Genomic DNA, 27,175 nt, shown 5'->3' with positions numbered 1-27,175 from the left:
AGGAGGCATGGAGGTAGGGGTGGTGGCCCTGGGACCCAGTGGGGTGGGGGCCCCTGCCAGGCCCCCAAATTGAAATGGGCCCCCCTCCTCTCCTGCCTTGTACCCTCTCTCCACCTGCCCGGATACCTTCGCCTCCACTTTGCCACCACCGGGCCCCTCTTCCCAGAGCCTCACACTTTGGGAGCAGGCCTCTGGTTTCACACTGCAAAGTGCCCTCTGCCAGACCTGCCTGGCCCTGCCGAGGCTGGACCCCTGGGGCAGGCATGACACTGACCTGGTTACTGGGATGAGATGAGGATTTCTGGCGGGGGTGGGGGTGGGATGACTCTCTTGGGAATTAAGTGGTCCAGGTTCTCATCTTCACCCTGCTTTCTGCCCCAAGGATCTCTGGCGGTGTTTGAGCTTCCAAAGAGTTTGGTCAGGTCACAGGGGTCCCAAAGAAGCAGGCAGGACCAGCCTCGTGGAGCTTGAGGCTTTCACAAAGGGAACTTCTGTGCCCCCCAAAGTGACAGGGGCCCTGTCGGCCAGGAGGCAATCTGTTCTCACAGCCTCCACCTTCTCATCTTTAAACTGCGAGACATAGCACAGAAGAGTCCAGTATCTGATTAGCCTTTCCTGCAGAAGACATGCAGAAATGAGACCAGTTCAGATATATTGGGCTAAATAAGATGCACTGTTCAAATAAATGCCCCCGTCTGCTTTTACTCATTTAATGTGGCTACCACAAAATTTAAAAGGGCATCTGAGGGCCACATCATGTTCCCACTTGGGCAGTGCTGCTTGGGCCCAGACTTGTAGCATCAAGGAAAATTCCTGCTTTTCCAAGAGGGGATGGAAGCCCTCCCTCCTGCCCCTGCCCCCCCCCTCCCCCCCCGCCCCTGCCACGTTCTTCTCTGCCCCTCCCCCCCCCTCTGCCTCCCCTCCCTATCCTCCCCTCTCCCCAGCCCAGAAACTGTAATGAAAGGATGACCCTTAGGGAAGTGGGTGGGCGCTGGTGCTGACATGTTTTGAATATCGAAAGCACACCGCATCACTTCCTGTATGAGTATTTCAACAGACCATGATCACTTCATTCCAAAGGGAAGCGGGAAATCCTGCATCAGAGTGAAATAGTACCCTTTATCACAGGACTTATCAGAGCCTTTAAAATGCCGTGTGTGCTGTGGGTGTCTAAGAGTGGGTAGTGTGTGCAGCGTTTCCCAAACCAATTGACTCGGACCCTTATTTTGCAGACTAAGGCATGGGTCAGTCGCATGCATTTTGGGAAACACTCCATGCATCTCCATTTCAGAGAAGACGTTATGTAGCATCAGGCCACGCTGCCGTGTGTCCCAATTTTTTCATTTTTTCATTTTTTTTTTCACTCTTCCTTTGGGTGGCAGTTGGACTGTCTTTGGGCAAAGAGGGGCAATCACATGGAGCCTAACCCCTGTGCTTGCTCTGTGCGTGGATTCCGTAAGACCACAAACTTCACAGCCCCTGGCAGGAGGCCTGGCACATTTGTAAAGCCTCAGAACTGGCGGCTGTTGTTATGATTGCGGATTTTCAAAAGAGCATTCTTTGCTTCATTTGTACAGAGTTTCGGTTCAAGGTCATGGAAAAGTTTTGGTAATGGATGGGAGTGGGGATGGTGGCACTAACAGCACTGTCTTATTTATTTGAATGTCATTAAAAGGGGGAAATTGTAGGTGGTGGGTATGTTAGTAGAATAAACATTTAAAATAAAAGAACCCCAGGACTGGATAACATGGTGACCCCAAATGTAAAGTATACACAATTATGTACAAGTCTATTATTCTCTCATCAATCGTAATGAAGGTGCCACACCATCGTAAACTGTTAATATGGGGCGGGTGTATAGGAACTCTATTTTCTGCATGACTTTTCTGTAAACCCACCACTTCTTTGATTAAAAAAAAAAAATTGCGGGCGGGCCACAGTGGCTCGCAGGTAGAGTTCTCGCCTGCTGTGCTAATAGAGATCTGGGTTCGATTCTGGGTGCTTGCCCATGCCAAAAAAAAAAAAAAAAATGCAATCTGTGCCCGAAGGGCAGCAGGCCTTGTCAGTGGGTGCTATTACTCCTGAATATTCAGTATGAAGAAATTCAGATTCCAGGGAGCTGAATCTGCAGTGCTGAGGCATCCTGTAGACAGGACAACGTAGTCTCCGGGGAAGGGGGCCGGTTTCCGCGGGCAGAGACACTGGGTACGTACTCGCACGACCTTGAACTCAACCCTGGGACATGGAAGATGCATCATCGATGCTTGTTAGGGAGCCATAGTTTCCTACAGATCCGTGCTCACTGTGGGGCTCTGCATTTAATGTACACACGCATACGTGTAGACCCACACTGCACATCCATTGCTTATGTACACACACACACGTACGCACGCACGCGGCCTCGGCTATGCTGCACGGTAGTTGTGGTAAAAGGACCCCTTATTCTTTGTAAACACTCCCACTGTGCTCGAACTTTTGAAACTATGTTTCAGAATTTCTTCATTTGAAAAAATGAGTCTCAGGAAAGCATGTATGATTGTGAAAACCTTGTGTCTGATGCTCCTTTTACCTACCTTATCAACAGACGAGTAAAACATAGGGAATAAAAATAAATAATAAGGGGAACAAATGCTAAAATAAATTTAGATTGAAATGCTAGTGATCAATGAAAGGCAGGAGTAAGGGGTGCGGTATGGAGGAATTTTTTTCTGTTGTCTTTTTATTTCTTTTTCTGAATTGATGTAAATGTTCTAAGAAATGATCATGATGAATATGCAACTATGTGATGATATTGCGAATTACTGATTATATATGTAGAACAGAATGATCATAAGTTAAGAATGTTTGTGTTTGTTTGTTGTTATATATTTTTTTATTTTTTAAAACTTCAAAAATTAATAAAAAAAGAAAACAAATTAACCCCCACCCCCCGCCAAAAAAAAGATGAGTCTCAGGAAAGCGTGTGGCCTTGGGTAAGCATCTTATTCTCTCCCAAGCTCAGTTTCCTTATCTGTAAAATGGGGAGGAATAAAAACAGGATGGGGGCAGTGGGTGCTGCACTGCAGGCTGGTGTCCAGTTACACTGGCGGTTGGCCATAGGCACTGGGGTGGAGGAAGGACTGGAGACAGTGGTCTTTAGCGCCAGCAGCTCCACAGTGCCTGGGGGCGCGTTGAAGGAGCACGTCCCATGGGTGCCCCCGGGGAGGCCGCGGTGGGGGGCTTCCAGGCCCACCTCTCTGGCTCCACGGGAGCTCAGGGTGTCCCCAGTCAACAGTACTGCAGCAGCTCTCTGCCTCCCCCTGCTGGCCGCGCCGTGCCCTGCACAAGCAGATGGTCCCCCAGGGGGGACTTCCTGGGGCCAGGTGGTGTTCCCCGCTTCACATCTGCCCCTCGCGTGAGTGGCCCAGTCCCCCGAGACCAACGGCAGTATTCCATTTGGCAGATGGGGAGGCTGAGGCTCGAGGAGGTGAGGTGACTCCCCAGATTCACCTATTTGAGACCCCGGGATGGTGTGACCTCTGGGCCTAAGCCCATAACCACTGGTAGGTCCTCCCCTTGCAGGATGGCTGGTGCTGCCGCTTTCCAGATCAGGGAACAGGGGCTCGGGGAGGTGGGGTTGGCCCAGGCTGCATGGGGAGGTGGTGCCACCGCCCAGCTGCTGGCACCTGGCATCGCTGCCCATCTCTGCCCCAGGCCCTTTCCCTTCCCAACTCACAACCCACCCCACTCCCACGAGACTGTCGGATCCACGCCCCCATGCTCAGGACGCTCACCTTCCTGTTGAGTCCATTCACTTAACTGATGTCTGTGGAGATGGGGTGCAACTAGGGGTGCAGCCGGGGACGCAGGTGGGGGTGCAGTTGAGGGTGCAGTTGGGGGTGCAGCCAGAGATGCACTTGTGGGCTCAGTTAGGGATGCAGCTGGAAGGGTGGTTGGGGGTGCAGCCGGGGTCCTTGCTCTCAGGGATCATTGCAGAGTTTGCCTCTTCCCACCAGCACCAGCCCCAGCCTCCCTTGGGACTGAGGCCACCTCCCACTCCCATTTTGCCACAGACACCTGGGGAGGACTAAACCCACAGAGTGTGTCTTGGCTGCGAAGCCCCAGAAGGCTTGTTCTGCTTTCAGAGTCCAGTGCAGATCTCTCGGTGGGACTACAGAGCCCACCGCATGCCGCACATCCGCTGGCTGTTTGTGTTTTTCTGCCCCCTTCAGCTGCAGAAATGTCCCAGGGGTTCTCCTTGCATCTCTTCCAGCCCTGCCTCCGCGGCAGGTAGGGTCCGGGCCCTGGGCATGGCCCACCCTGCACTGAGCCCATTTGCAGCTGCCAGCTCTCCACCCCCTACCCGGGACCACCTTCTCCCCAGGGGCACAGTTGCACCCCAGCCCCGGTGGTGCCTGGGAGGAGATGAGGTTTCAGCGAATGTCTGCCTGAAGGAGGCTTGCTGCAGCTGGGGGACGCTGTTTTTTCAGTCATCTGGGGCTCGGGGCTGGTGTGAAATCAGTGTCTACCTTGTGCTTTCTGCTTGTCTCTCTGCCTTTCTTAACGCCCTGTATGATTAGTACCCGGCTTAGTGACTCAAGGAATCTCTTCCCTTTGACCCTCCTCTGCCAAGCATGCTACAAGATCCTGCAGAGGTGAGGACAGTGCCGTGTTTGTGCTGTGGACAATGTGGACAGTGGCACCAGCCAGCACGGAACCTGGACCAGGCTTGGCGTGGCTTGTGGGGTTTGTCGTGGCCTTCCGGAGGGAACGGCTCCAGGCAGCTTTCAGCAGAGGGGGGCATGATGAGAGTCCACCCATCACCCCCTTTTATGGGAGGGGGTGGTAAATGGGCCTCAGAGAGGCAGAGGGATGTGCCCAGGTGTGCACCTGGTGGTGGCCTTGGGAGGTCTTGGGGAGCTTTGGGGGCTCACAGTACATCTGGACAGGGCAGGATGGCCCAGTAGGACAGGGGTCCTTATGAGAGGAGGAGAGGAGACCTGGGGAGAAGAAGGCCACGTGGGCCGAAGGAGGGACTGGGATGGTGTGGCCCAGCTGAGGGGCGCCCAGGTTGGCCAGCACTTCCAGCAGCCAGAAGGGGCAAGGAAGCAGTCCCCTATACCTCCATTTAGGACTTCTGGACCCCAGACCTGGAGAGAATAAATGTTTGTTGTTTGAAACTGCCCAGGCTGTGGCCCTTTGTTACAGCGGCCTTGGGGAGCTAAGACGCCACCTCCCCTGTGCTCTCTAGCCAGCTGGGCAAAGAGCTCTGAGTTCTGGAGGAGCCCTGCCTCCTCCAGAAGCAGGCCGCCGGGTACTGCGACATGGCGTGACACGTGCAGGCCGAGCAGGGACGTGGCAACCTACGTGCCAAGGCCGTGGGCTCGCGGACCCCATGGTAGCCCTGGGAAAGCCCAGACGGACCACACGGGCACATACAATAGGATGGCAACTCTGGGGTGGGTGTCCTCTGAGCTGGGCGCCCTGCAGGCATGGCCTCATTGCCTGCCGGAGGAAGGCAGAAGTCTGGGGACGAGGCCCATGGCCTGGTACCCCCTACCATGTGGCCAGCCGTGGCCTCCAGTGTGGGGAGGGGCTCAGACGGTGCTGGCAGTAGGACTTTCCAGCCCCGGCCCCATGAGGGGTGCCCCCCTCTGTTCACACCCTGGCTGACATCGACAGGGTGCCCCCCATGCTGTGCGGTCCCCCATGCACAGACACCACCAAACCATCATGCACAGCTATCTCTAGACCTCCTCTCTCCCGAAGGAACTGACTCTCCCCCCTTTCCTCTCCACTAGTTTGTCCTCTATGGCCCAATTGCTGCTTCTTTCAGGAAGCCCTCCCTGCCAGCTCTTTCTACCTCTGAGACCCTGCTCTAGCTTGCTAATTGCTGGAATGCGATATGCCAGAAATAGAATGGTTTTCAAAGGGGGGATTTATTAAATTGAAAGTTTATAGTTCTAAGGACATGAAAATGTCCCAATTAATGCAAGTCTATAAAAGTGTCCAAATTATGGCACCAACAAGAGGTTACCTTCACTCAAGAAAGACCAATGAAATTCAGAGTTTCTCTCGCAACTGGAAAGGCACATGGAGAACACAGTGACATCTGCTAGCTTTCTCTCTAGGCTTCTTGTTTCATGACGCTTCTCTGGGGGCATATTACTTCTTCATCTCCAAATGTCTCTGCCTGCACAGGCTCCCATGGGTCTCATGGGTCTCGTGGCTCTGTTGCCCTCTCCAAAATCTCTTTTAAAGGATTCCAGTAAACTAATCAAGACCCACCTGGAATGGGTGGAGTCACATCTCCCTCTAATCAAAGGTTAATACAATTGGGTAAGCCACAGCTCCATGAGATAATCTAATCAACTTTCCAACCTACAGCACTGAATAGGGATTAAAAGAAAAGGCTGCCTTCACAAGCGGGATCATGATTAAAACATGGCTTTTCTAGGGTACATAATCCTTTCAAACTGGCACAGATCCTAACGTGCTTTTGACCTGGGCACTCAGCCAGTGCAGTCTCACAGAAGCTGCCCCCTCTTTCTCTCTCCCACGGCCCAAGTCTGAAGATCTGCGTCAGGGGCTGAGCACAGCGCCCAGCATGGAGCAGGCTGCCCCACAGGCACCCACAACTCGCTGGCCACTCTTCACGCTGCCGCTGGACACCAGGGAGAGGAGTGAGGCTCTTGGCCCTCTGTTGGAGTGGCTGCCTCCCCTCCAGCGCTCCTCGAAGACCGTGACTGTGTGGCCAGGAAACAGCCAACCCCTCCTGGCAGCCACCAAGCTAGGAGGCCCAATGCCCTGAAGCCCACCCACGTGCTGCTCACACCCTGGAGATATACAGTGAGAGCAGCCACAAGGGCAAATTTTTTTTTTTTTTTTTTTTTTTGTATGCTGTATGGCAGCGGTCACATTTCATTCATTTTCCATGTGAGTATCCCATTATCACAGCACCATTTGTTGAATTTTTTGTTGGTTTCTTTGTTTGTTTGGGAAGTGCATGGGCCGGGAATGGAACAGGTCTCCCGCATGGCAGGCAAGAAGTCTACCACTGAATTGCACTTGTACCCCTGCACACGGGTAATTTTAAAGCTCCTCGTTGTGACATTTTATAAAGTAAAAAGAAACATGATATGAATTATAATAATCTGTTTTACTTAATCCAAATATATACAAAATATCATCATTAATGAGCTCTCTCATCTTCTTTCTTTTTCGTACTGAGTCTTAGAAATCTGGTACGTGTTTTGTGCCGAGAGCCCATCTCAGCTCAGACCAGCCTGTTGAGTGCTCAATGGCCGTCATGCCGCACAAAGCGAGCTTGTGGAGCAAGCTGGCTAAGCTGCCGTGCTGAGCTCACCAGATGACAAAGCTCCACAGTGATGGTGAAGGACAGCTGGAAGTCTGGCCTGGGTCCGTTTACAAGGCCCTGCCCACTGCCCAGGCACCTATGCCCATCAGAAGCCTGGAGTCCTGTGGGTTTTGGAAATATGTCTGCAGGAGAGACGACAGAGCCAGGGACCAAAGGTGCTACTTTGCGGTGATTCTGGCATAAGTCTCCCTGGGAAGTTGCAGGGAAATGGTGACATTTGAGCCCAGCCTTCAAGGACAAACTGTGGAGTCTGGAGAAAGGAGAGAGGAGAGACTATTCCAAGCAAAGCGAAGGAAATTGAATCAGGAAGAGCGGTGGCCCCCAAGGATGGGCACCTTCAAGGCATGGGCCCCTGAACTTTCTGCACTCAGCACCATCCTGAGTCCCAGGCCACCCCCAGTAGCCCCAGCAGCTGTGTCCCCAAACTGCCCAGGTGCTCACCCTGCTTGATAAAGGACCCACAGCACCTCCATGCTGGGCTTTAAATGAAGGGTCTGTGCTCTCAAGCCTGGAGCTGCACACAGGATCCGGGAACCCTCTGCTCTACACCAGGGTACAAACTGCAGAGAGCAGTGGGTCAGAGGGCTTCGGACAAGGGAGGTGGGGCAGTGAAGAGAGAGCAGCTGGCAGGCAGCTTTCCAGAAAGTCACTCAGTAGGATCCAGCACAATGCTGGGTTCATAACACCCCTGCCCCAGGGGTGGGCCTGGGGACTCAAAGGTCTGGCTTTGCCCAGGGGAGGGGTGGGTTCCTATAGCGAGAGTCCCATGCCAGGGTTGGATGACTGAGGCTTCTGCTTTCAGGCTTACTACCAATGTGAGAGCCAAGGAGAGAGCCCTGGGGCTGAGCGCGTATTGGCGCTCACGGCTGCTTTCCCCTTTTTCAGTGTGGAGAGAATCCAAGCCCACCCAGGCAAGAACAAAGGCTGTTTATCCAGAGCTTGCTATAGCAAGGAGTAGCCCACCATCACTCAAAGGCAGGCAGGGGAGTGGTGAAGCTTTACAGTGGATAAGAGTGTGCTCTGGTGGGAGCTGGGGGTGGGTGATGGGAAGGGGGACATCCCATGAGTTGGGTTAGGAGAGCAGATTTGGCTTTCTCAAGTGGATCTGAAGTTGGAAAAACGAGGGAAGCTGTCAGTTATCCATCAAGTCCTGGTTATTTGGGGGTCAAATATCACAGAGACGGGGGTTTGGCTTCCCAGGATGTTTACTATAGACAGGGCAGCCCCTGTATCGCTGGCTGCAGGTTATTGGCCGAGGTTTGCAGGCCACTCACTGTCCACTTGTATGCCCAGCCGCTCCCTAGGGTTAATAACAACTCCTCTCCCCAAAGAGGTGCCCCAGGGAAGGAAGCCATTCAAGTGGGGCAGCAGTGGAGCCGCTGTCCTCTCGCCTCTCTTCGTGGGGCCAGGGCTGAGTCCTCCCATGAGTTCCCTAACTCTGTGTTGAAACAGGCTAGGACCTGATTCCCGAAAGGCAAATGTTAGCTTAGTGGAGTGGCCTGTGGTGCCACGTCAGACAGGCTGACGCCCTCCCCCAGCCGCCTGGGGCCCTGACAGCGTGGCGGCTCCCTGGCCAGCTTCCACTCACTCCTTCCTGCAGTTTCATGGACCCTGGTTACACGGGTCCCTGGGGCACACCAGCGACCGGGGCGCCTTCTCCATACCCCGACCCCACCATCAGGGGGGCCAAAGGGAGGATGGCTGCAGGGTGAAGCAGTTGGGTGAATAAGCTTCCTACCCTCTGTTGAAGGACCGGGGTGCCAGCTGGGCCAGCCTCACAGGGCAGGAGGGCAGGTGAGTGGGCTGGGCTAGGCTGGTCTCTTCTGGACCACCGCGCCTTCGTTTTCTCATCTGGAAAATGAGGCTACAAATTGCAGTTCCCATCTCTTCATCAAGTTATGGCATGGGAGGCTGAGCTGGTGCCTGGCCTGGGGACCTGCTTGGCTCTGGTTCCTTGGGGGTCGCCAGGACCCCTAGTGCCCATTCAACACAGTCAACAACAGGGCGGAGATAAGGAGGGAAGTGGATTCCTCCCTGTTCTCCGTCCATGGGGTACAAGTGATTACGGCGGCACCCTCGTTTAGGGAACACAACTGAGGACGATCTGAGGCCCGCTGGGGGCGCAGACGGGCCGCTCGTCGCTGGGAGAAGCGTCAAGGCCTTTGAAAGGCCTTGGGAGGTGGCCAGCGGAGGAGGCGGGAGCGAGGGGAAGGACTGGGAAGATCTTCCCGGTGTAAAGCACAAGGAAAGCAGAGAGTGTGGTGGTCCCGCTCTCCAGCACCTGGGAAGACCGCAGGAGAGGGCTTGGGGGTGACCGAGGAAGGAGGCCGGATTTCTCTGCGGGTGCTGACCGGCTGGGGCGCCCGGGGCTTCGTTTGGCACCTGCTGAATACGGGAAGCCTGCGGGCGTCGGTAAGTTGTGGGGAACGCCCTGCTTCCTTCTAGGCTTTGAGGGACAAAGGAAGCGCCGTGCGAGAACGCGTTTAGTAAGTCGCAAGACGCTTCACAAAAGTTAGTTACAAACCAACTTCCGAGGGAGAAACAGGAACTGGAAACCCGGAACGGCTGTAACCAGGTAACCAACGCGCTCCCACTAGCGCCATGCGCGTGCGCATGCGCAGCCGGGCTCCGCCTTCGTCTCCGCAGCGCGACGGCCTTGGCGCATGCGCGTTTCCTTCCCGACGGTCCAAGCGTTCGGTTCTAACGGAAGACTCCTAAGAACGCGCCTGCGTCATGGGTCCTGCTAAGGTTCGCGGCTTGGCTGGGAGGAGCCGTTCTTGGTGAACCTACTGGCATCAGTCGTTCCAGGCTGACTCGTCCTTTGAGGTCTCTTTTTTTAACCTTAACCCGAGGAAAGGTTACGCGAAGCTTTCGTAGCCAGGGCGACGTCCCCGGCGGCCCCAGCCCGGCCCGCGCGGACAGGTGAGCGAGGGGCGGAGCGACATGGCAGAGGGGCGGGGAGAAGGGCGGCCCAGTGAGGGACGAGTCCAAGGCGAGGGGTGGGCGGCCGTCGCCCGGGGGCGGGGCGGGGCGGGGCGTGGCAAAGTGAGGGGCGTGGTTCCGTGTTGCGGGGCGGGGGCGGGGCGAAGGTGAGGGGCGTGGCGACATGACGGGAAGCGGGGCGGTGAGAGACAGGCCGAGGTGAGGGACAGGGAGGCAGCTGATGGTGGCGAGGAGGGGGCGGGGCGAGGGAGAGGCGTGTAGTGACCCGACGGCGGGAACGGGGAGGGGCGTGGTGGTAGACGGCGTGGGCGGGGCGAAGGAGGGCGGAAGAGGGGCGATAAGGGGCGGGGCGAGGGCGGGGTGCGTGGTGACGCGATGCCGGACACGTCGGCGACGCGGCGGCTGGGGCTCCCGGAGCCGGATGTGCCAAGATGGCTGCTGTGGGTACCGTGTCAGTTCTGGTGTCGTGTCTGCGCTGAGGGGGCTTTCCCCTGCGGCTCCTGAGGGGCCGGCCTTGGGGTTGCTGTGTGGCTGGCGGGACGCCAACCTCGGCTGTCTGCGCCGAACGGGTGAGGCACCGAGCGCGGGCCTCGGGGCTTGGGGGTCCCGCGGGCCAGAGCGAGGGTGCGGAGCTGTCGGGTCGGACGGAGGGGATGCGGCCAGGTGGACCGGGTCCGGAGTGGGCGGCAGCTGGGAGGGTCGGACCGGGATGACGGGATTCCGCGGGCCCAGGGGCTGCCGCAGCAAAATCGGGTCGGGGGCGAGGCCGTGCCCGGCACGGGTCTCTTCCTGGGGACCCGGTCCAGGCTCTGAACAGCCCGCCGGGTCAGATGCCTAGCGCAGGTGACGGTGTGGCCCGGCTTGTCGCCCTCTGCACTTTGTTGACTCGCCTCCCGAGCGAGCTGTAGGGCAGGGCTTACAGAGTCTCCGTCACAGATTGACGTGGACCTGAAATACACTATCGAGTCCTTGGCTAATGCTTGTCGGGCTTAGCTTGTCGTGGCTTCGTTGTCTTAGTGACGATGGCCTTTGTGTGGCTTGTGTTATTGATGAAAAATAAGCCAAAGAGCCCATTAAAAACCTGCAACGTTTAAAAAAATAGGGACACAAGAAAAATTTTTTAATAGTGTGTCCTTTGCTCTAAAAAGGATCTGGAGATGTTTTGCCCTCATGGGTTGAAGGATTCTTACTTAGCAATGCTGGTGCTGAGGTGTGTACATTTGACCCAAGAAGAAACATTGTTGCTGTTTATTTTTTCTTGACAGAGTGATCAAGATGCTGCAGGAGAGGTACATGCCCATGCCTCATTGGAGGGGGAAAGTGGAATGTATAAATCAAACATCGAAACCATTTTAATATGTATTTGCTGCTTCATTAAACACTTCAAATGGCTTTTAGATTGGGCATGGTTTGCTTATCATGATTTCGTTTCCAACATGTATGGTGCAGGTGTTAGCCAGAGAGGTGGTTCAGAGACCCCTCCCACCAGTGTGATGCCAAGAAGCAAGAAATCCCAGACAGTTGTTCCTAGATTGGTACTTTTGCAAATTCATGCAGCTTTTCTGCGGTGTATTTCTTTCTTTTTAACTATGTCCTTTCTTAGAATTCTTGTAAGACAAGAGGCAAAACAGTGTTTCTTTCTGTTCCCTAGACTCATTTCCCTTAATAGCAGTTAGAACAATTCTCACAATTACACAGCAGGTTTTCTTTAAGATAGCTTATAAATTTTACTATGGCTTCTTCTTCTGTAAACATGTTTCATGGGTATCAGGGAGTCCTTTGGAGCACCTGAATGTATTTGATCTGGAGTTTATAATGTTTCTGTATCAGCCACTCATCAAGTATCCAATAGTCTAATGAAGGTGTCTCTTTAGCAGTAAACATTAGAGAGATTGTCGGCAGAGGGTAAGCAGATAGCCAGGTTTCTTGGTGCTTCTGTTAATTTTCGGATTTGCAACTTGAGGTCAGTGGTCCTAGGAGGAGGGGGTATGCATGTGTATTTTAAATGCCTCAGTTCATTATGTGAAATACTTAAGTACAACCTGTTTTCAGCATAACCAAAAATGTATGCTGAAAACAGGTTGTGCTTAAGTATTTCACATAGATACAAGACTGTTTAATTGAAGAGTTAGATTTATGAATAATGTATATTCAAGATCAGCTGGTCTCTTTGAAACAGCTGCTTTTTAAAAAGTTAGTTGACTTGAGGCTACAGAATGACTTATTTTACAGAATAAAATTCCTTACAGCCATGAGATAAATGGTGTGCAGTTGCATTGTTTTTCTGCTGGTGATAGAGAAAAAGGAACAAAAGAATAATGTTCAGGTCACAAAATTGTTGCAGCTGAAATTGGCATATTGCTAAAAAGTTCTTCATTGGGGGGATAGGAAGGATGCTACTTGGTAGTTGTGATAGTATTCCTTTATAAAACAGTTCATAGCCCGGTAGAGTCAAGAAGACAATTTTAGGAAAGTTTCTGCAAGAAAAAACATTTAAGTATAAACGTGAAATTTAGATTCTGATACGATTTCCCTGTTAAATAGCAGTTGGAATTAGGCCTTCCCAGAATCCACTGTGAGTAGAATCTCAGAAGATTAAATCCACAAGGGACCTTAGGAAAATCATGTGGTTGATTCTCTCAGTTTATAGATGAGAGTCTCCAAAAGGGAAGTAACATATCCCAAGTCACTCAGTGACACCCCCACTATTGTCATTTTGTTCTCACAGTGACACTTGGGTGAACAAATCCTTTAGGCCTACACTACTTTGTGGTCGTGCTTCCAGAGAATTTCCTGATAGTCGACAGGAGCAGAGGTATCCAGTATGTCAGGTGGTGCTGCTGCACTGGGTACCTGAATGGCACCTGAATGGAGCAGATTGCCAAGCAGCTGGTGTTAGGGAGGGACTCTGCTTGTCCAATTTGAAGTCCATTTAAAATTGAGCTATAAACATTTTTTTGAACTGATAGCTAAGACCCCAAGAAAGTCTCCTGTGGCATTTATAATAGAGTCCACTAGGTGTGAAGGATTTCAAGGTGTTTGGCAGTCGGGGACGGTCCCTGGTGGTTTAGGAGGGGCCTGTCTGGGTGGCAGTAATATCAGTGTTCATGGGACTAGTCTTCAGGTAGGCATAGGCACCTACCTTTGGAAACAGCTTTACCAAAAGTACCTTCATAAATGGTTTCTTCTTTCATTCAGGTATCAGAAGGACAAGAAAATGTATATGTGCAAAACTCCTTCTCCCGAGTTCCCCTTTTAGTGCTTACTTTTTGCTTAGGTTTGTTTGTGTGGGTTGTCTTAGGGAGACAAAGGCCTGATACATGAGAAAGGACTTTCTAAGGATGAAGTACTTAGCCTTTGCTTTCAAAGTATAGGTTCGTAACTAGAACATGTAAACTCAGCCTTAAAATGTAGTATATAGGGGACCTAGAAATAGAAGCTAGAGAAGGGGGAACAGTTACCTAATACGTACAAAACTGTTAATAAGGTTGAATTTAAATGTTTGGGAATGGATAGAGGTGATAGTAGCTCATTATTGGGATTTTAATAGTCGCATATTGTAGATAAACTTGATTGAAAGTGATTATTTGAAGTCATGTTTGTTAATAACTTCTTGCATGAACTACTACAAACGTAAAAAAAAATAATAGAGGGATATATGGGAAAAAACATAGCTATTGTAAACTATGGACTGTAGTTAAGTAATATTTTAATATTCTTTCATCAACAGTGACACATTTACTACACCAGTACTATGAGGCAACAATGGGGATGGGAGGATAAGAAGTATGGGAGAATTTGGGATTTTATTTTTTACTCTTATTTCTGTTCTAGAGTAATGTTCTAAAATTGATCATGAGGATGTATGCACAATACGTGATAATACTGTGAGCCAGTGATTGCATACTTTGGGTGGTCCTTGTAATGTGTGAATATAGCTCAAATAATTGGTGAAAAATACCCATACACAAATAAAAAAAAAAGTATAGGTTTGGAAAAAATGTGTGTATATATTTATTTATGAAGATTTGCTCTTCAGACTGTACTTTTTGCATTTTATGAAACAAACAACAAACACTAATGCAGATTTTTTTCCCTTTTGTTTCCTATAAAAGTTTTGTTGGTACTCTGCCTATTTCTGAAAATTTTAGAATCATCTCAGAAGGTTCCATTTTTTAAAATTTTATTTATTTATAATTGTGGTAAAATGTATATAACATAAAATCATTTTAACCATTTTAAGTGAACTGTTCTTTGACATTAAGTACATTGACAATGTTTAACTGTCACGACTACTTGTATACTTTTCATCATCCTACACCAAAATTTATACTTACTTAGCAATAACTCCCAATCCCCCCTCCTGCCACCCCTGGTAACTTATATTCTGCTGTCTCTTGTTTATTCTAAGTTGAAGTACTTGGAAATATAAGAAATCATACGATATTTTTCCTTTGTGTCCAGCTTATTTCACTCAATACGATTTTTCAAGGTTCATCCATGTAGTGTGTACCAGCACTTTACTTCTTTTTATGGCTGAGTAATATTCCATCTTGTGCATGCAACATTATCTTGTTGGGCCTTTAATCTGTTGATGAACACTTGGATGGCTTCCATGTTTTGACTTTTAAGTAATGCTGCGAGTCAATTAGTTTTAAAACTGCTATAAGTTTACTTGAGCTTTTTATTCCAGGCAGAGTTATTATAACTCCATTAGTCAGAAACAGCCTTATTTTGCTAGTGAAGTTTTCAGAACCTTAAACCAGTCACAGTGCAAAAAAATGAGACATTTCACATGGTGGGATAAAAGACACTTTAGATGAATCTATGCCAGAGACTTATATTTTTGCCACTTTATTACTCTGTAACTGATAGTGCTCTTTCGTTAAATAACATGGAATAGTGAATTTTAATTTAATTTTGTTCTCTTCCAAAATTTAAAATTAACCTGTATGAAAAGTATGTTATGTAATTTTTCTGTTTTAATAAAGGAGCCAGCTCTTTCTGGGTCTGGTAATAATTTATAGGAAAATGTCAAGAAACTGTAAATGTGGTAGTACACCAGCCTGGTTGTTGGGTTCTGCTTTGTCCCTGCCATTCTGGTGAGGGTGTCCATGCAGGTGGCCAGAGCGGTTACATTACCGACTCACACAGAGGGGCAGGAGCCTGTGTAGAGACCCTCCACTGGTTTGTGGCCCAGCAGCTTCTGCTTCCCCACCCCATGCTCTTGTCCTGTCTTCTTCCTTGCCGTGCTGCCTGGGACTAACTCCAGGACCAGCGTCCTCTGCTGGAGTTGGTGGAGGGTGTGCTCTGTGCGCAGCTGTATTCTTCAACCTTTAAATGACTCAGAATCATTTGCAGTCTTTCTTTTTTCTTGACTTTCCTCATTGTGGCTAGAAGTTTGAAAATATGGGTTTATGCCGATTTTTTCTTTTTCTTCTTTCAGTTCAAATTAAGGAAAACCTGTATCCTGTTTCTTCTGTGAGCAGCATCTCATTTTGCAAGAAGTAAATCATGCAGCCGCCACCCCAGACAGCACCATCAGGAGTGATTGGACCACCCCCAGTGGGCAGTCCTCAGAGCGTGTTTTGGCCTAACAGCCCCTATAGAAGACGGGTGAATGGCAGTGCACCTGTGGCTCCTGTAACTTGCCCACTACAGCCAGTAACGGATCCATTTGCTTTTAGCAGGCAGGCACTTCACAATGCATCATTGGGTGGTTTGTCTAAAAGCAGCCCACCTATTATGCAAAGCCCAGCCCCACAGGCATTTTCTCAGTGCCCCGGTCCACCTGTACCTCACATGGATGCCGGGGGTCACTCTCAAGGATCACGTGAGCCTTTGCCGAGACATTTTTCACAGCCCAGAGCAGATGCCAGTCCACCTGGGCCTATGATAAACAGAAGCTCAGACACAGGTCCCAGCTCAGAGCCAGAAGTGCAGCCTGCATCATATTCCACTCAGTACGCTCCAGGGGTGGGTTCTGATGGTTCTCATGAGGGCCATCCTCATGGGAGCGTGCCTGAGCCTGAAAGGCCCCCTCCGAGGCAGAACCCACCTGGCGGCACTGCAGCTCCAGTGGCCTCCTCGTTCTTCCCTCCACCTCATCAGCAAATGCCGGACCCGTGGGGGCAGGTTCCGGGAAGTCCACCACCCCCAGGCCAGCAGTATCCACCCTGTCCAGAAGGGCCTGTTCAAAACGCGGTGACCCCTGTGCCTGGCATTTCTCACTTTCCCCCTCAGTCCGCCATGCATCAAGCTTCTGGCCACGAGCAGCACAATCCCCTCGTTTCTTTACCAGGACCCTGGACTGATGAGAAAAACGAGGTGGTCTGCCTGCAAAGTGGAAACCACTCAGCAAAGACCTTTGATCCTGATGGCACATTCAGGCAGAATCTCACTGTTGGTAACCCATGGGAAGGCCCAGAGTCTAGGCAGAATGCAGGAGGGAATAAGGAGCATCTACCAGAGCCTGCTCTCACGAATGCCCTTGCTCAGGGAAATAGCCCAGAAAGCCATTTGCACTATGTCCCTGGGGCTGGGGCCAGCTGTACCCAGCCAGAAGCAGGTTCAGGAGCCCTCTCAATGTTTTTCCAAGGTAGGGAGACAGAAAACGAGGAGAATCTTCCATCAGAAAAAACAGGCTTGGTTGGTAAAGCAGACGTTGATGGCTTCTCACTCAGCCCTGGACTTGGCCATCCCCTGCCTCCCACACACCTGGTAGCAGGAAGCCTTTACCAGGCCTGTCTTAAAGGTTCCAACAGCGAGACCACACAGCAGGGAGGAGACATGCAACCATATTTTCCTCAGCCTGCAGGCAGCCACTATGATAGACAAGCCACTAAAAGCGCTGCTGTCGATATGTGGGGGGATGCAGCAAGTGCAGGGGTGCCTGGTACCATTGGACCACACTGTGAGAACATGGAGAACCTAGAATTCCTTCAAAACCAGGAAGTTCTTCCAAGTGAGCCCCTGGTTTTGAGCTCTTCTACCCTGAGTGAGCCATTCCGATCCCGGCCACTGCCCGGGCTGACCATTGCCAAGCACAGTGCTGGGGCCCTCATTGGAGGGGGCAGCCCGAATCTTGAGGCCCCTGACATAGCACCACATCCCGTACGGTCTGACAGTGTGTCATCCAGCTACAGTACCCAAAGCCACAGGAGTCTTTCCAGTTCAGCCAGACCCCAAGAATTGCTTGGCACGTTTATTCAGCAAGAAGTCGGAAAACCTGAAGAAGAAGCTCCGGGTAGTTTTTTCAAACAGGTCGATTCTTCTCCTGTAGGAGGTGAGACTGATGAGGCTACAGCAAGCCCAAATTACCGCAACAGTCAGTCCCAACCCTTGACCCCAAGCCCTCCAAAACCTACTGGAGTGTTCCAGACAAGTGTGAATAGTTCTTTTGAACCAGTGAAATCCCACTTGGTTGGGGTAAAACCAATTGAGGCAGATCGTGCCAATATGGTGGGTGAAGTGAGGGGGACGCGTTCCCGCCAGAAGAAGCGAAAACCAGCTGCTGCGCTGCCTGACACCTCCCCTGGTAACCTGGAGCAGCCACCAGACAATATGGAGACCCTCTTCACGCCCCAGGCATGTCCTCTGCCGCCTACCACTGCTCTGCACGCCGGGGGCCCATCTCTGGAAACTCTGCTTCCAATACCTGAGAAAAGGCCCTCCGTCCGGGCCCAGGGATCTGTGAAGTGTGAAAGTCCAGCCACGACTCTCTGGGCACAGAATGAACTGCCTGATTTTGGAGGCAACGTCCTTCTCGCCCCAGCTGCCCCTGCACTTTATGTACCTGTGAAACCTCAGCCCTCTGAAGTGATTCAGCCTCCAGATGAGGGAGCGTCTGGCCACCAGTCGCCTCAGCCAGGCTCCACTCCCCCTCTTCAGAGCCAGGATGGCCTCGGTGCTTCTGAAAACCTCGAGAATCCTCCCAAGATGGGAGAAGAGGAAGCCCTTCAATCTCAGGCAAGTTCTGGTTATGCAAGTTTACTATCTTCTCCGCCCACTGAGTCTTTGCAGAATCAACCAATCTTGATTGCTCAGCCTGATCAGAGCTATAATTTAGCTCAGCCCATTAATTTTTCTGTATCCTTACTGAATCATAATGAGAAGAGTCGATCCTGGAAAGATGCTTTGGTGGGGGATAAAGCTACGCTCAGCAGCCGGGCTCTCTGGGGGGATTCTGGAGAGAAGGCTACTTTATCTGGGATTCCGACCAGCTCACTCCTCAATGTGCCTTTGCCTCATTCTCTTGTCCAAAATAATTTCCCCCAAGTTTCTGGTACTTCCGAAATGGCTTCTAATCAGCCTGCCAATTTGATCCAACCACCATCTCACCCAGTTCCAACAAACTTGGTCCCCAAAAGTCAAGAGAGTCACAACACAGAACACGTTCTTCCCGAGTTTGTTCCTAGCCCTGCTGGAGGCACAGGTGTGATGTTCGTACCGCCCATGAACAATGCCTCGGTGCCTGATGAGAAAGCAAACCACTCCAGTGCTCGGGAAGAACTCTCTGGAGCACTAGACTTTACTTTAAATCGGACTTGGGAGAATCCTGTGAGAATGTGTAGTCCATCCCGTTCTGATGGCCCAGCTGCTACTCAGCAGACCGTTGCTGGTCAGCCCAGACAACCCGGGCCCAGGGCACATAACCCAGGCCATTTCTACCAACAGGTGATGCAAGATGCACAGGATCAGAAGGGCCTCGAGGGAGCCCAGCAAGAGGCAGGGCCTCCTCAGCAACAGACTTCTGCACTGCAAGTACCCAAACCCACGTTTTTGGAGCCCTCCAATCCGGCAAGTCCTCCAGCACAAGGACAGTCAAAGAACTCAGCCCAGCCTCCAGTAAGTCCATCCCCAGCCGACACCGGTCAGCAGCTGCCACCTCGGCCTCCTCGGTCGTCCAGCACATCGATCACGTCCACCAGCTCAAGCCAGGCTGCCAGCCGGTCGGAGCAGCTGTGGCAGCCCCTAATGTCTCCAAACATGTTGGGCCCACCACCCCAGGACCTGTCTTACTATTATTACAGACCCTTTTACGATGCATACCAGGCTCAGTACCCTTCACTGTACCTGCCGGATCCGGGGACGGCTTCCCTTTATTACCAGGTAGAGTAAAGTATTCCTCATTTTAAGCCCACAGTCACTTCTTGGGCTCTTGGGTGTGTTTCCATTCAGTTCCAAAGGGATCTGCAGTCATGTGACATGTGTAACACTTCACAGCAGAAATATTCCCAGGCTCTGCAAGGTACAGACTTTCCCTTGGAAGGTCACAACACATGGGGGCATATTGAATTGCTTAAGCTACCTGCTTGATTTGTGTTTAACCCAGCACCCCCCAACTGAGGCAATAAGCGGAGCTTTTGTTTCTGGTAACACCAGTTGGCATTCTGCAGAACTAGAGCTGGGTTGCACACTTGAGAAAGTGACATAGCTTCTTGAAGCTTTTGTGTAGTTTTGACATCAAAAAGCTAACGCAAGAAACATGATCACTAGTCTGTTTAAAGTTCCTTCTTCAGAATAGACATGTTTAGAGGAGAAAGGTATGGCAGCAATGTCAGCCAAGTGAAACAGCTCAGAAACAAAATTCTGTAAACTCTTAGATATGTAGTGATTCCAGCAGCTCTCAGGGAAGTTTCTGTGTTAGCACAGAAAACCTTGTAATACTCCTCTTCACATGATGCAGCTTACAAGCGTTTTAAATTATGTTCTGTTTAATCCTGCAATAACTTGAAAGTATAGGAGGACATACTGGTTGCTACCCACTTCACCACAGCTAGTCCCTGATTCTGTCACCCAAGGTAGAATCATGGGAGAATGTGAGGTGTGAAAGCTACTGTAATGCTGTGCCCAGAGCCCATGGGGAAGTAGCAAGAGCAGAAGGACCATCTTGGAGGCTGTGAGTGAGGTTACACCCGGGGAGAGAGACATGCGAACAGTGAAGTTGCATATCTCACTCCCGAGAACCGTAGGTTTTTATTTCTGTAGAAGGAGCAGGAGTTCTGGCACAGACACAGGAAAGAAGATGGGGAGCATGAGGAGAATGGCTACCCCATGTCCTTCCCACAATTCCTTCCCTTTCCTGGGCTCACCTCTTCTGTCTGAGGGTGTTTTCTTCTGCCTCTTTATTGCTGTGGTCTCTGGTAGTGGCCAAAAATAAATATGTTTTTACTTGTATCATATCCAGGTAATGCCAGAGAGCTGAGGCTTTTGGCACAGAAAAGTGAATTCTGGCTTGCACCTGGGTTACCCCTCTGCTTCAGGTCTGAACCCTTGTGCTCTGACCACCCCAAGAGACAAAGTTGTGGTCATCGATAGGCTTGTAATGGGGACGACAGCCTAATGAGAATCAGCTGTGATTACTGTTTTGAGGCAGCCATGATCCAGCATATTTCAGTGTGACCCTAGTCAGTGCAGGAGTCCCTTTGCCCAGTAATTAAACTCATCTCTACACATTTGAGGCATCAGTAATAAAAGCTTCATGGTCCCTGCAGAAGGAACCACGGCCAGTGGCTGTTGTCTGCTCATGCCTCTGAGGGACAGATTCAGGGCTTTCTGAGCAGGCGGGGTACAGCCTGCCAGTCTGTGGGGGCTTCACTTGGTCAGGTCTCTGTTGTCTTACCCAAAGGAGACCCCCCTGCATGATGGCCATCTGCAGTGTTCTGCAGTAGGGTCAGCTGTTCAGTGGGTTTGCTCTTGATGGGTGTCTAATGCTGCACAAACTTTCTTTCCAACAGGATGGCTATGGCATGTATGATCCTCACTATAGGCCCTATGATAGCTCTGCATCCGCCTACACTGAGAACTACCGCCATCCAGAGCCAGAGCGGCCCAGCTCCCGAGCAAGTCACAGCTCAGACCGCCCGCCTCCCAGGTGGGCACTTTGTCCCATCTTCACTGCTTCTTTCTCACAGGCAGACTGATTTTTCTACTGCTGACTGCAGTGGTAACTTAGTGAATTGAAAAATACCGTATTTGTAAAAAAAAATTATTCAAAACCTACTTAATGTATGTATAAACTTTGTCAGCGTAGGCAGTTATAGCTGTGTCTTTAAATTGAGCTAAACACACCGCCATGGTCATTTGTTGCTGTGCTGGTTCAGGTGAGCCCCTGGTGAACCAGACCCTGTGCAGGGCCATAAATGAGTGCCTGCTGTACTTCTGCACTTTCCTAGAGAAAGTGACACCTTCCTCCCAGGATGTGTCCAATCTGAGCCTTTGGCAGCCATGAACTGGTATGGCCCTTCCTTATGATGGGGTCCCTGTCTGGGGGGACTGGTTATAGAGAGGAGATATTGTTAGGCCAGTAAGCTTAGAGTCTGGCGAGCCAAATAGGCCCGGGTCCTGGACACCCATGTCCTCCAACATCCACGGTGGGAGTTAGAACTGGCTATCCCTTTTCTCCCATTGTCCAGCAGGTCTTGTTCTGCCACCATAGAAAAGGAATTTAGAAAGAACTGTTGATGTCATGCGTTCAGCTGACTGAGAGTATAAGCCAGGTCAGCTTTTTCATGCACTCTTGAAGATGGAAAGCTGGTTTTGCTTTTTGTTTCTCCTCAGAGAAATTGGGCAAGTTGGAATGGAGCTGCAGGATGCAGGGACCCCGTTAGCCGTTCTCAGTGCTCCCTGACAGTCAGCCCCTGCCTACGTCTTCCCAAGTCAGGCCGCAGGAGGCATCTGTCCACAGAGCTCACTGCTGTTCCCTGTTGTCATGCAGAGAAACCGTTGTGCCTGCCTGTGCCTTCTGTGACTCTGACTCTGAGCAGCGGATCTGAAGGTCACTAGCATGGTCTTTGTGAAGCCTTTGCCGATGTAACTGGCCCCAGTGCACACTGCCTCAGGGGCATATGCTGAACTTCATGCATAGCTGAGCATTCTTCCTAAATCTCAGGAAGCTGGGAAGTCTTTGTCTCTCATGGAACTCAGAATGTCAGGAAATTCTCAGCATTTTAATCTCTTAGATCACCACACCAACTAGGAAGGAGGGTTTGATGTGAAATGATGTATTCACACTCAAAGCCAGCATGATAAGCATTTACGTATAGAGTCCTTGTGAGGCAGGAACACGAAAGAAGACAGGGCACAAGGCACTTTTCTAGCCATTCTGGTTTCTTCCTTTGCCAGCCTGCAGATCAAAGTCGGAATCCATTTCATAGGCCAAAAATGGCACCATGATACCAAGAAGGCTACCCAGCCAGATAGATTGGAAGGCTGTGGGTATGGCTTTGTATTTGTAGCTGCCTTAGACTGCTTTGGTCCTCTGGGTATGTTTACCACTCTCTACTTTCTCCTTCCCTGCTGTGGTTAGGGTATGTGTGTGTGCGCGCGCAGGGGAGTGTGTGAAAGTGTGCATGTGGAGTATAAGCGCATAAGTGTGTGTATGGGAGGCAGTGTGTGGATGTGTGTGTATCCCAACACTGATGTTTATGGTTAGCTTATCTATCTTGTGCCCAGTGATGAAATAACTGTAGAAACTGCTTGAGGTGAAAGCCTTTCTTTCATTTTTATGATTGTATCTTCCCTAGTGGATGGGGCTGGTGAAGCATTCTTGGTTTTGCATTAGGATAGATTGTTATCCAGGTTCAGATCACTCCTGCAATAGGCATGTGCAAGAGATTTCACTCAGCACGGAGTAAGGCAGCCTTGCGTAGATTCCTGCCGGGGCCACACGTGGTGTTGCGTGGACCCTAGGGGTGGCGGGAAGGTCAGGTCAGGGGTGCAAGCCCCGCTGCCTGCCGGGTGTCATTCCCCCTTGCTGGCCAGACAATCATTCGGTCTTAGGCTGAGTGAGTTGGTAACTGCTATGGTACTTCCTGAAGGGGCATGCGAAAACACACATTTGAAAATTCAAGTGTTGTATAGAACTTGCTGTTAGTAAACAAATGTCCTTATATCCTTTCAGGAATCTGCTGTCCCAAATAGTCTGGTTCTTTTTGCTAAGCTTGACTTCTCCTGGAGCGTGGGTCTGTGCTCTCCTTATTACCCTGATGTTGAATCTGCTCATTTCCAATTCTGACACTGCATCCAAGGCTCCAAGGCTCACAGTGTCAGGGCCAGTCACGGTCCCCGCCCTCCAGGGGGCCTCGGGGCTGCTGTGGAGAGGGGCGCAGGTAGCAAAATGTACGGCCTGTGGCCTGCTGGGGACAGTAGAAGGTGAGGTTTCTACATCAGGTGGCTTTGATGCTCAGCGCGCCCTACTGCTTCTAAGCATGATGTTCTGGTTTGCTAGCTGCTGGAGTGCGATACACCAGAAACAGAATGACTGTTATAAAGGGGAGTTTAACAAGTTGCTAGTTTACAGTTTTAAGGCTGAGAAAATGTTCTAATTAAAACAAGTCTATAGAAATGTCCAAACTGGGGATCTGGGAAAAGGCCTCCAGGGAAAGATACTGATATTTGAGAAGGCTAATGACGTTCAGGGTTTCTCTCTCAGCTGGAAGGGCACATGGTGAAGTCTGCCAACTTTCTCTTCCGACTTCTTATTTCTTGAAGCTCCCTGGGAGGTGTTTTCCTTCTCCATCTCCAAAAGTTGCTGGCTGGTGGACTCTCTGCTTCGTAGTTCTTTAGCGTTCTGAAGCTTTCTCCAGAATACTTATTCTTTTATAGGATTCCAGTAAACTAATCAAGACCCACTTAAAATAGGTAGAAACACGTCTCCATCTAATCACGTTTAATACCCAAGTTGATTGAGCCACATATCCATGGAGATAGCACTATAAAGTTTCCAACCTATAGTGCTGAATAGGGATTAGAAGAAACTGTTGCTCCCCCAAGATTGATTAGGATTAAACATGGCTTTTCTAGGCTACATAAATCCTTCCAAACCAGCACATGTGCTTTAGAATCTGTTTTAGTGTCGACCTTTATAGCATATAGCACTAGGACCACAAAAGGGTCAGTTCTGTCTTGCTAAACAGCCAAGATAGTTATTCTGCTGAGTAAATTATAATTATAATTCGCTGTACGACAGGGGGTTCCTAACCTCATGTCAGTTACTCTTTGGGATCTTCTGATTAGAAATTTTCACAGCAAAAGCACTTGGGCAAGTAGTACCTGTTGCCGGGATCAGAGTCTGGCTTGGCTGAGGCGTAGGACACTCATTTGTGTTAACAGCACCCTGTTTTTTTCAGACAGGGGTTTCCTGAAGGATATTATAATGGCAAAGGCGGATGGAGCAGTCAGAGCGATTACTATGCAAATTATTACTCCAGCCAGTACGATTATGGAGGTATGTGTAGACATTTAGGAAGGCCGGCCATGAGCAGACACGTGCTGTCCAAAGGCTACCAGTAAGTGGACAGCCTGCACGAAGCTGTGCTGAGTGGGCGACTGTTCAGAGAACTTCTCTTTTCATTAGTTTCTTTACTTTTATATAAGAGCCAAAGTAGTCATGAATCGTTAGCATCTGGAAATGATTATATTGATATTTTTCATTAAGAAATTACATCTTGATCATAGCATTATGTGCCTTTATCAAATGAACAGTTTTCATTGATTTGTAGCCAAATATAGCTCATTATTGGTAGTTCTGGAGCTACCCTATCCAGTATGGGAGCCAGTGGCTAAATGTGACTGTTTAAATTTGAACTGATTAAAATTAAATAAAATTAAAAATTGCCGAGATTCGAGTGCTCAGAGGCTGCACAAGGCCATGGCCCTGTACTGACAGGCCATCCTTGCTGAGGATCTGCTGGTAGGATGGCATTGCTATAATACATGTGCAGCTTGGCAGTGGTGGCCCAGGAAGGCTGATGGTCTCCTTGGCCAGCCCTTTTCCCCTCTGCTCTGTTGCCTACTTGTCCTCAGTCCACGTGACCCCTTCCTGATGGTGATGCAGTCAGCCTTACCATCCACTCCATTGAAGACGTGCCTTACATGAACCTGCCCCAAATGGCACATACAGTTTGTTTAAAGTGTTAATTTGCCCTTTAAAAGTAACCTTTCATTTTGACTATGTTTCTTAAACCTTATGGATCCCCTTAGAGGGAAGATAGGAAGGAGCACTCAAGCCAGGGATTAACTGTGAAAAGGAATGGCTATTGAAAAGAATTTTACAAAGAGGACTAGCCTTTTTTTTTTTCTTTTTAACAACAGAACAACAACCATGTTCATTGAAAGGAAAAACAGCCAGTGGCTATGAGGTATCATAGGCACAAGCAAGACACAGCAGATCTTCCATGAGTTCCCAGTTAACATCCCCTGGCATAATGCTGACTTCTTAGAAAAAATTTTGTCTCCTCTAAGTGGCTTTGAGGCACTCTTTAAGTCGTGGGGTGGTATAGCTTCTTTAGTGAAATCCAGAGGCATTTTTTCTTTTGCATATAGTCTTAGTTTGCCAGAGCTGCTGATACAGAGTGCCACAAACTAAACGGCTTAAATGCCAGATACTTACTGTCTCACAAATTCTGGAGACTACAAGTCCAAAATGTAGGTGTCAGCAGGGCCGTGCTCCCTCCAAAGTTTGTAGTTCCTGGTGGCAGCCACTGGCACCTGTAACTCAGTCCCACCTGCATTGTGTGGCCTTCTTTGTCCCATCCTCTGCTTCTAAAGCTCCTCTCATCCTGGTTTAAGGCTCACCCTGGCTCAGTTTGGCCTCACTTCACTAATCTCATCTTCAAAGAGCCTGCTTACAACTGGCTTGGCACCTGCAGGGAAAACAATTAAGACCTGGCATCATTTGGTGGGAAGTAATTCAGTCCGTGTTCATGCTATATACCGATCCATCAATTCCTTGCGCACAGATCCAAGTCGCTGGGATCATTACCACTATGGCTCTAGACTCAGGGACCCACGCACCTGTGACCGGAGGTACTGGTACGGTGCAGAAGACGACCCATACAGGTAAGAACTCTGTGCTTATGGTGGCAGGTTGACTAAGTGCCCCTCAATGGGGAAGGCGAGCAGTGGTGTGAAGGGGCTGTTGCTTGTTTGTCCTGTGTCTTCATCATGTATTAAAGAGCTACAGTTGTTCTGGGTTCCTGGTGAGCATCTGTCAGTCTCCTGGTCAATGTGGGAAGTTCTTCCAGACTCTGGGCTTTCAGGGGAGAGCAGGGCATCTCAGCCACCCTTCCCTCTCATGGCCTGTCCATGGTGGAGTTGGGCCCTGCAGCCCACGAATTGGACTGCACCAAAGACAGAACTGTAGTGCATTTGTCTGAAATGATAGTTAATAGCCTGAACCCTAAGAACCATGTTTTGTCTTTGGCACCTTCACAGTATAGGTTGGAAGGATGGGAGGACCCGAAGCAAGTGAGGATTTGCTGGGGATTTATATGGCTCTGTAGCTGTGTGATTTTCTGGGAGTACACTCCCGATGTCCCATGCCTTTTGCCAATCCACGGCCCCCTCTAGGCCCGAGAAAGATGAGAGCCACTGGACGTATGACCCGCGCATCACCAAGAGCTTTGATGATGACCCCGAGCCTCCCCGAGATTCCTATGGGGAGGAGGGGGACAGGCGCAGCGTCCACAGCGAGCACTCAGCCCACAGTCTGCGCAGCACCCGCAGCCTGCAGAGCCGCCGCAGCAGCTTCAGCTCCCATTCCCACCAGGTGCGCCTGCCGGGCCCTGCCCCTGGGACCCTCCCACCTCCCCTGCTCGGGTCCCCTTGTCCTGGAGCGTTCTGCTGTGTTTCCTCTGAGCTGAGGCTCATACCATTGAAGCGTGAAACTACCTAATCCTTCATTTAAGTTGAAATTTAAGAATTTTATGAAGTTGTGGTGGGTGGTCAACAAAAAACTTGTCAGTATGAGCAAGGTCTTGGTAAAGATTTATTTAAAAAGGAATTTTTTGGAAAATGTGAAGAAATGTATGAAACCATTTCTTTTTAGAACCCAGCTAATTATCTTCTTCATTATAGTGCTGAGAGGAAACC

At 50.2% G+C, this 27,175-nt stretch overlaps 1 protein-coding gene across 11 annotated transcripts in view; it reads left to right on the top strand.

Moving 5' to 3' along the window:
• The first annotated feature begins 8,898 nt into the window (after positions 1-8,898).
• The window catches only part of SEC16A (SEC16 homolog A, endoplasmic reticulum export factor), a 39,070-nt gene continuing 20,793 nt past the window's right edge, over positions 8,899-27,175 (top strand). For 5 of the 11 annotated variants that reach the window (XM_077148814.1, XM_077148813.1, XM_077148811.1 and 2 more), the window contains exons 1-6: positions 10,687-10,869; positions 15,747-19,411; positions 21,040-21,176; positions 24,433-24,530; positions 26,044-26,143; positions 26,654-26,852. In XM_077148814.1, coding sequence (XP_077004929.1) covers positions 15,815-19,411; positions 21,040-21,176; positions 24,433-24,530; positions 26,044-26,143; positions 26,654-26,852 — 4,131 coding nt within the window. In that variant the 5' untranslated portion in view covers positions 10,687-10,869; positions 15,747-15,814. Of the gene's footprint in view, positions 9,152-9,213; positions 9,770-10,015; positions 10,280-10,664; positions 10,870-15,746; positions 19,412-21,039; positions 21,177-24,432; positions 24,531-26,043; positions 26,144-26,653; positions 26,853-27,175 lie in introns of those variants that run through there. The other 6 variants (XM_077148815.1, XM_077148807.1, XM_077148810.1 and 3 more) reach the window with 6 other exon arrangements.

The sequence above is a fragment of the Tamandua tetradactyla genome, chromosome 2, assembly GCF_023851605.1.
Source record: "Tamandua tetradactyla isolate mTamTet1 chromosome 2, mTamTet1.pri, whole genome shotgun sequence".
Taxonomy (NCBI): Eukaryota; Metazoa; Chordata; class Mammalia; order Pilosa; family Myrmecophagidae; genus Tamandua; species Tamandua tetradactyla.
The sequence above is the reverse complement of the archived record's forward strand: the minus strand, read 5'-3'. Positions and strand labels throughout refer to the sequence as shown.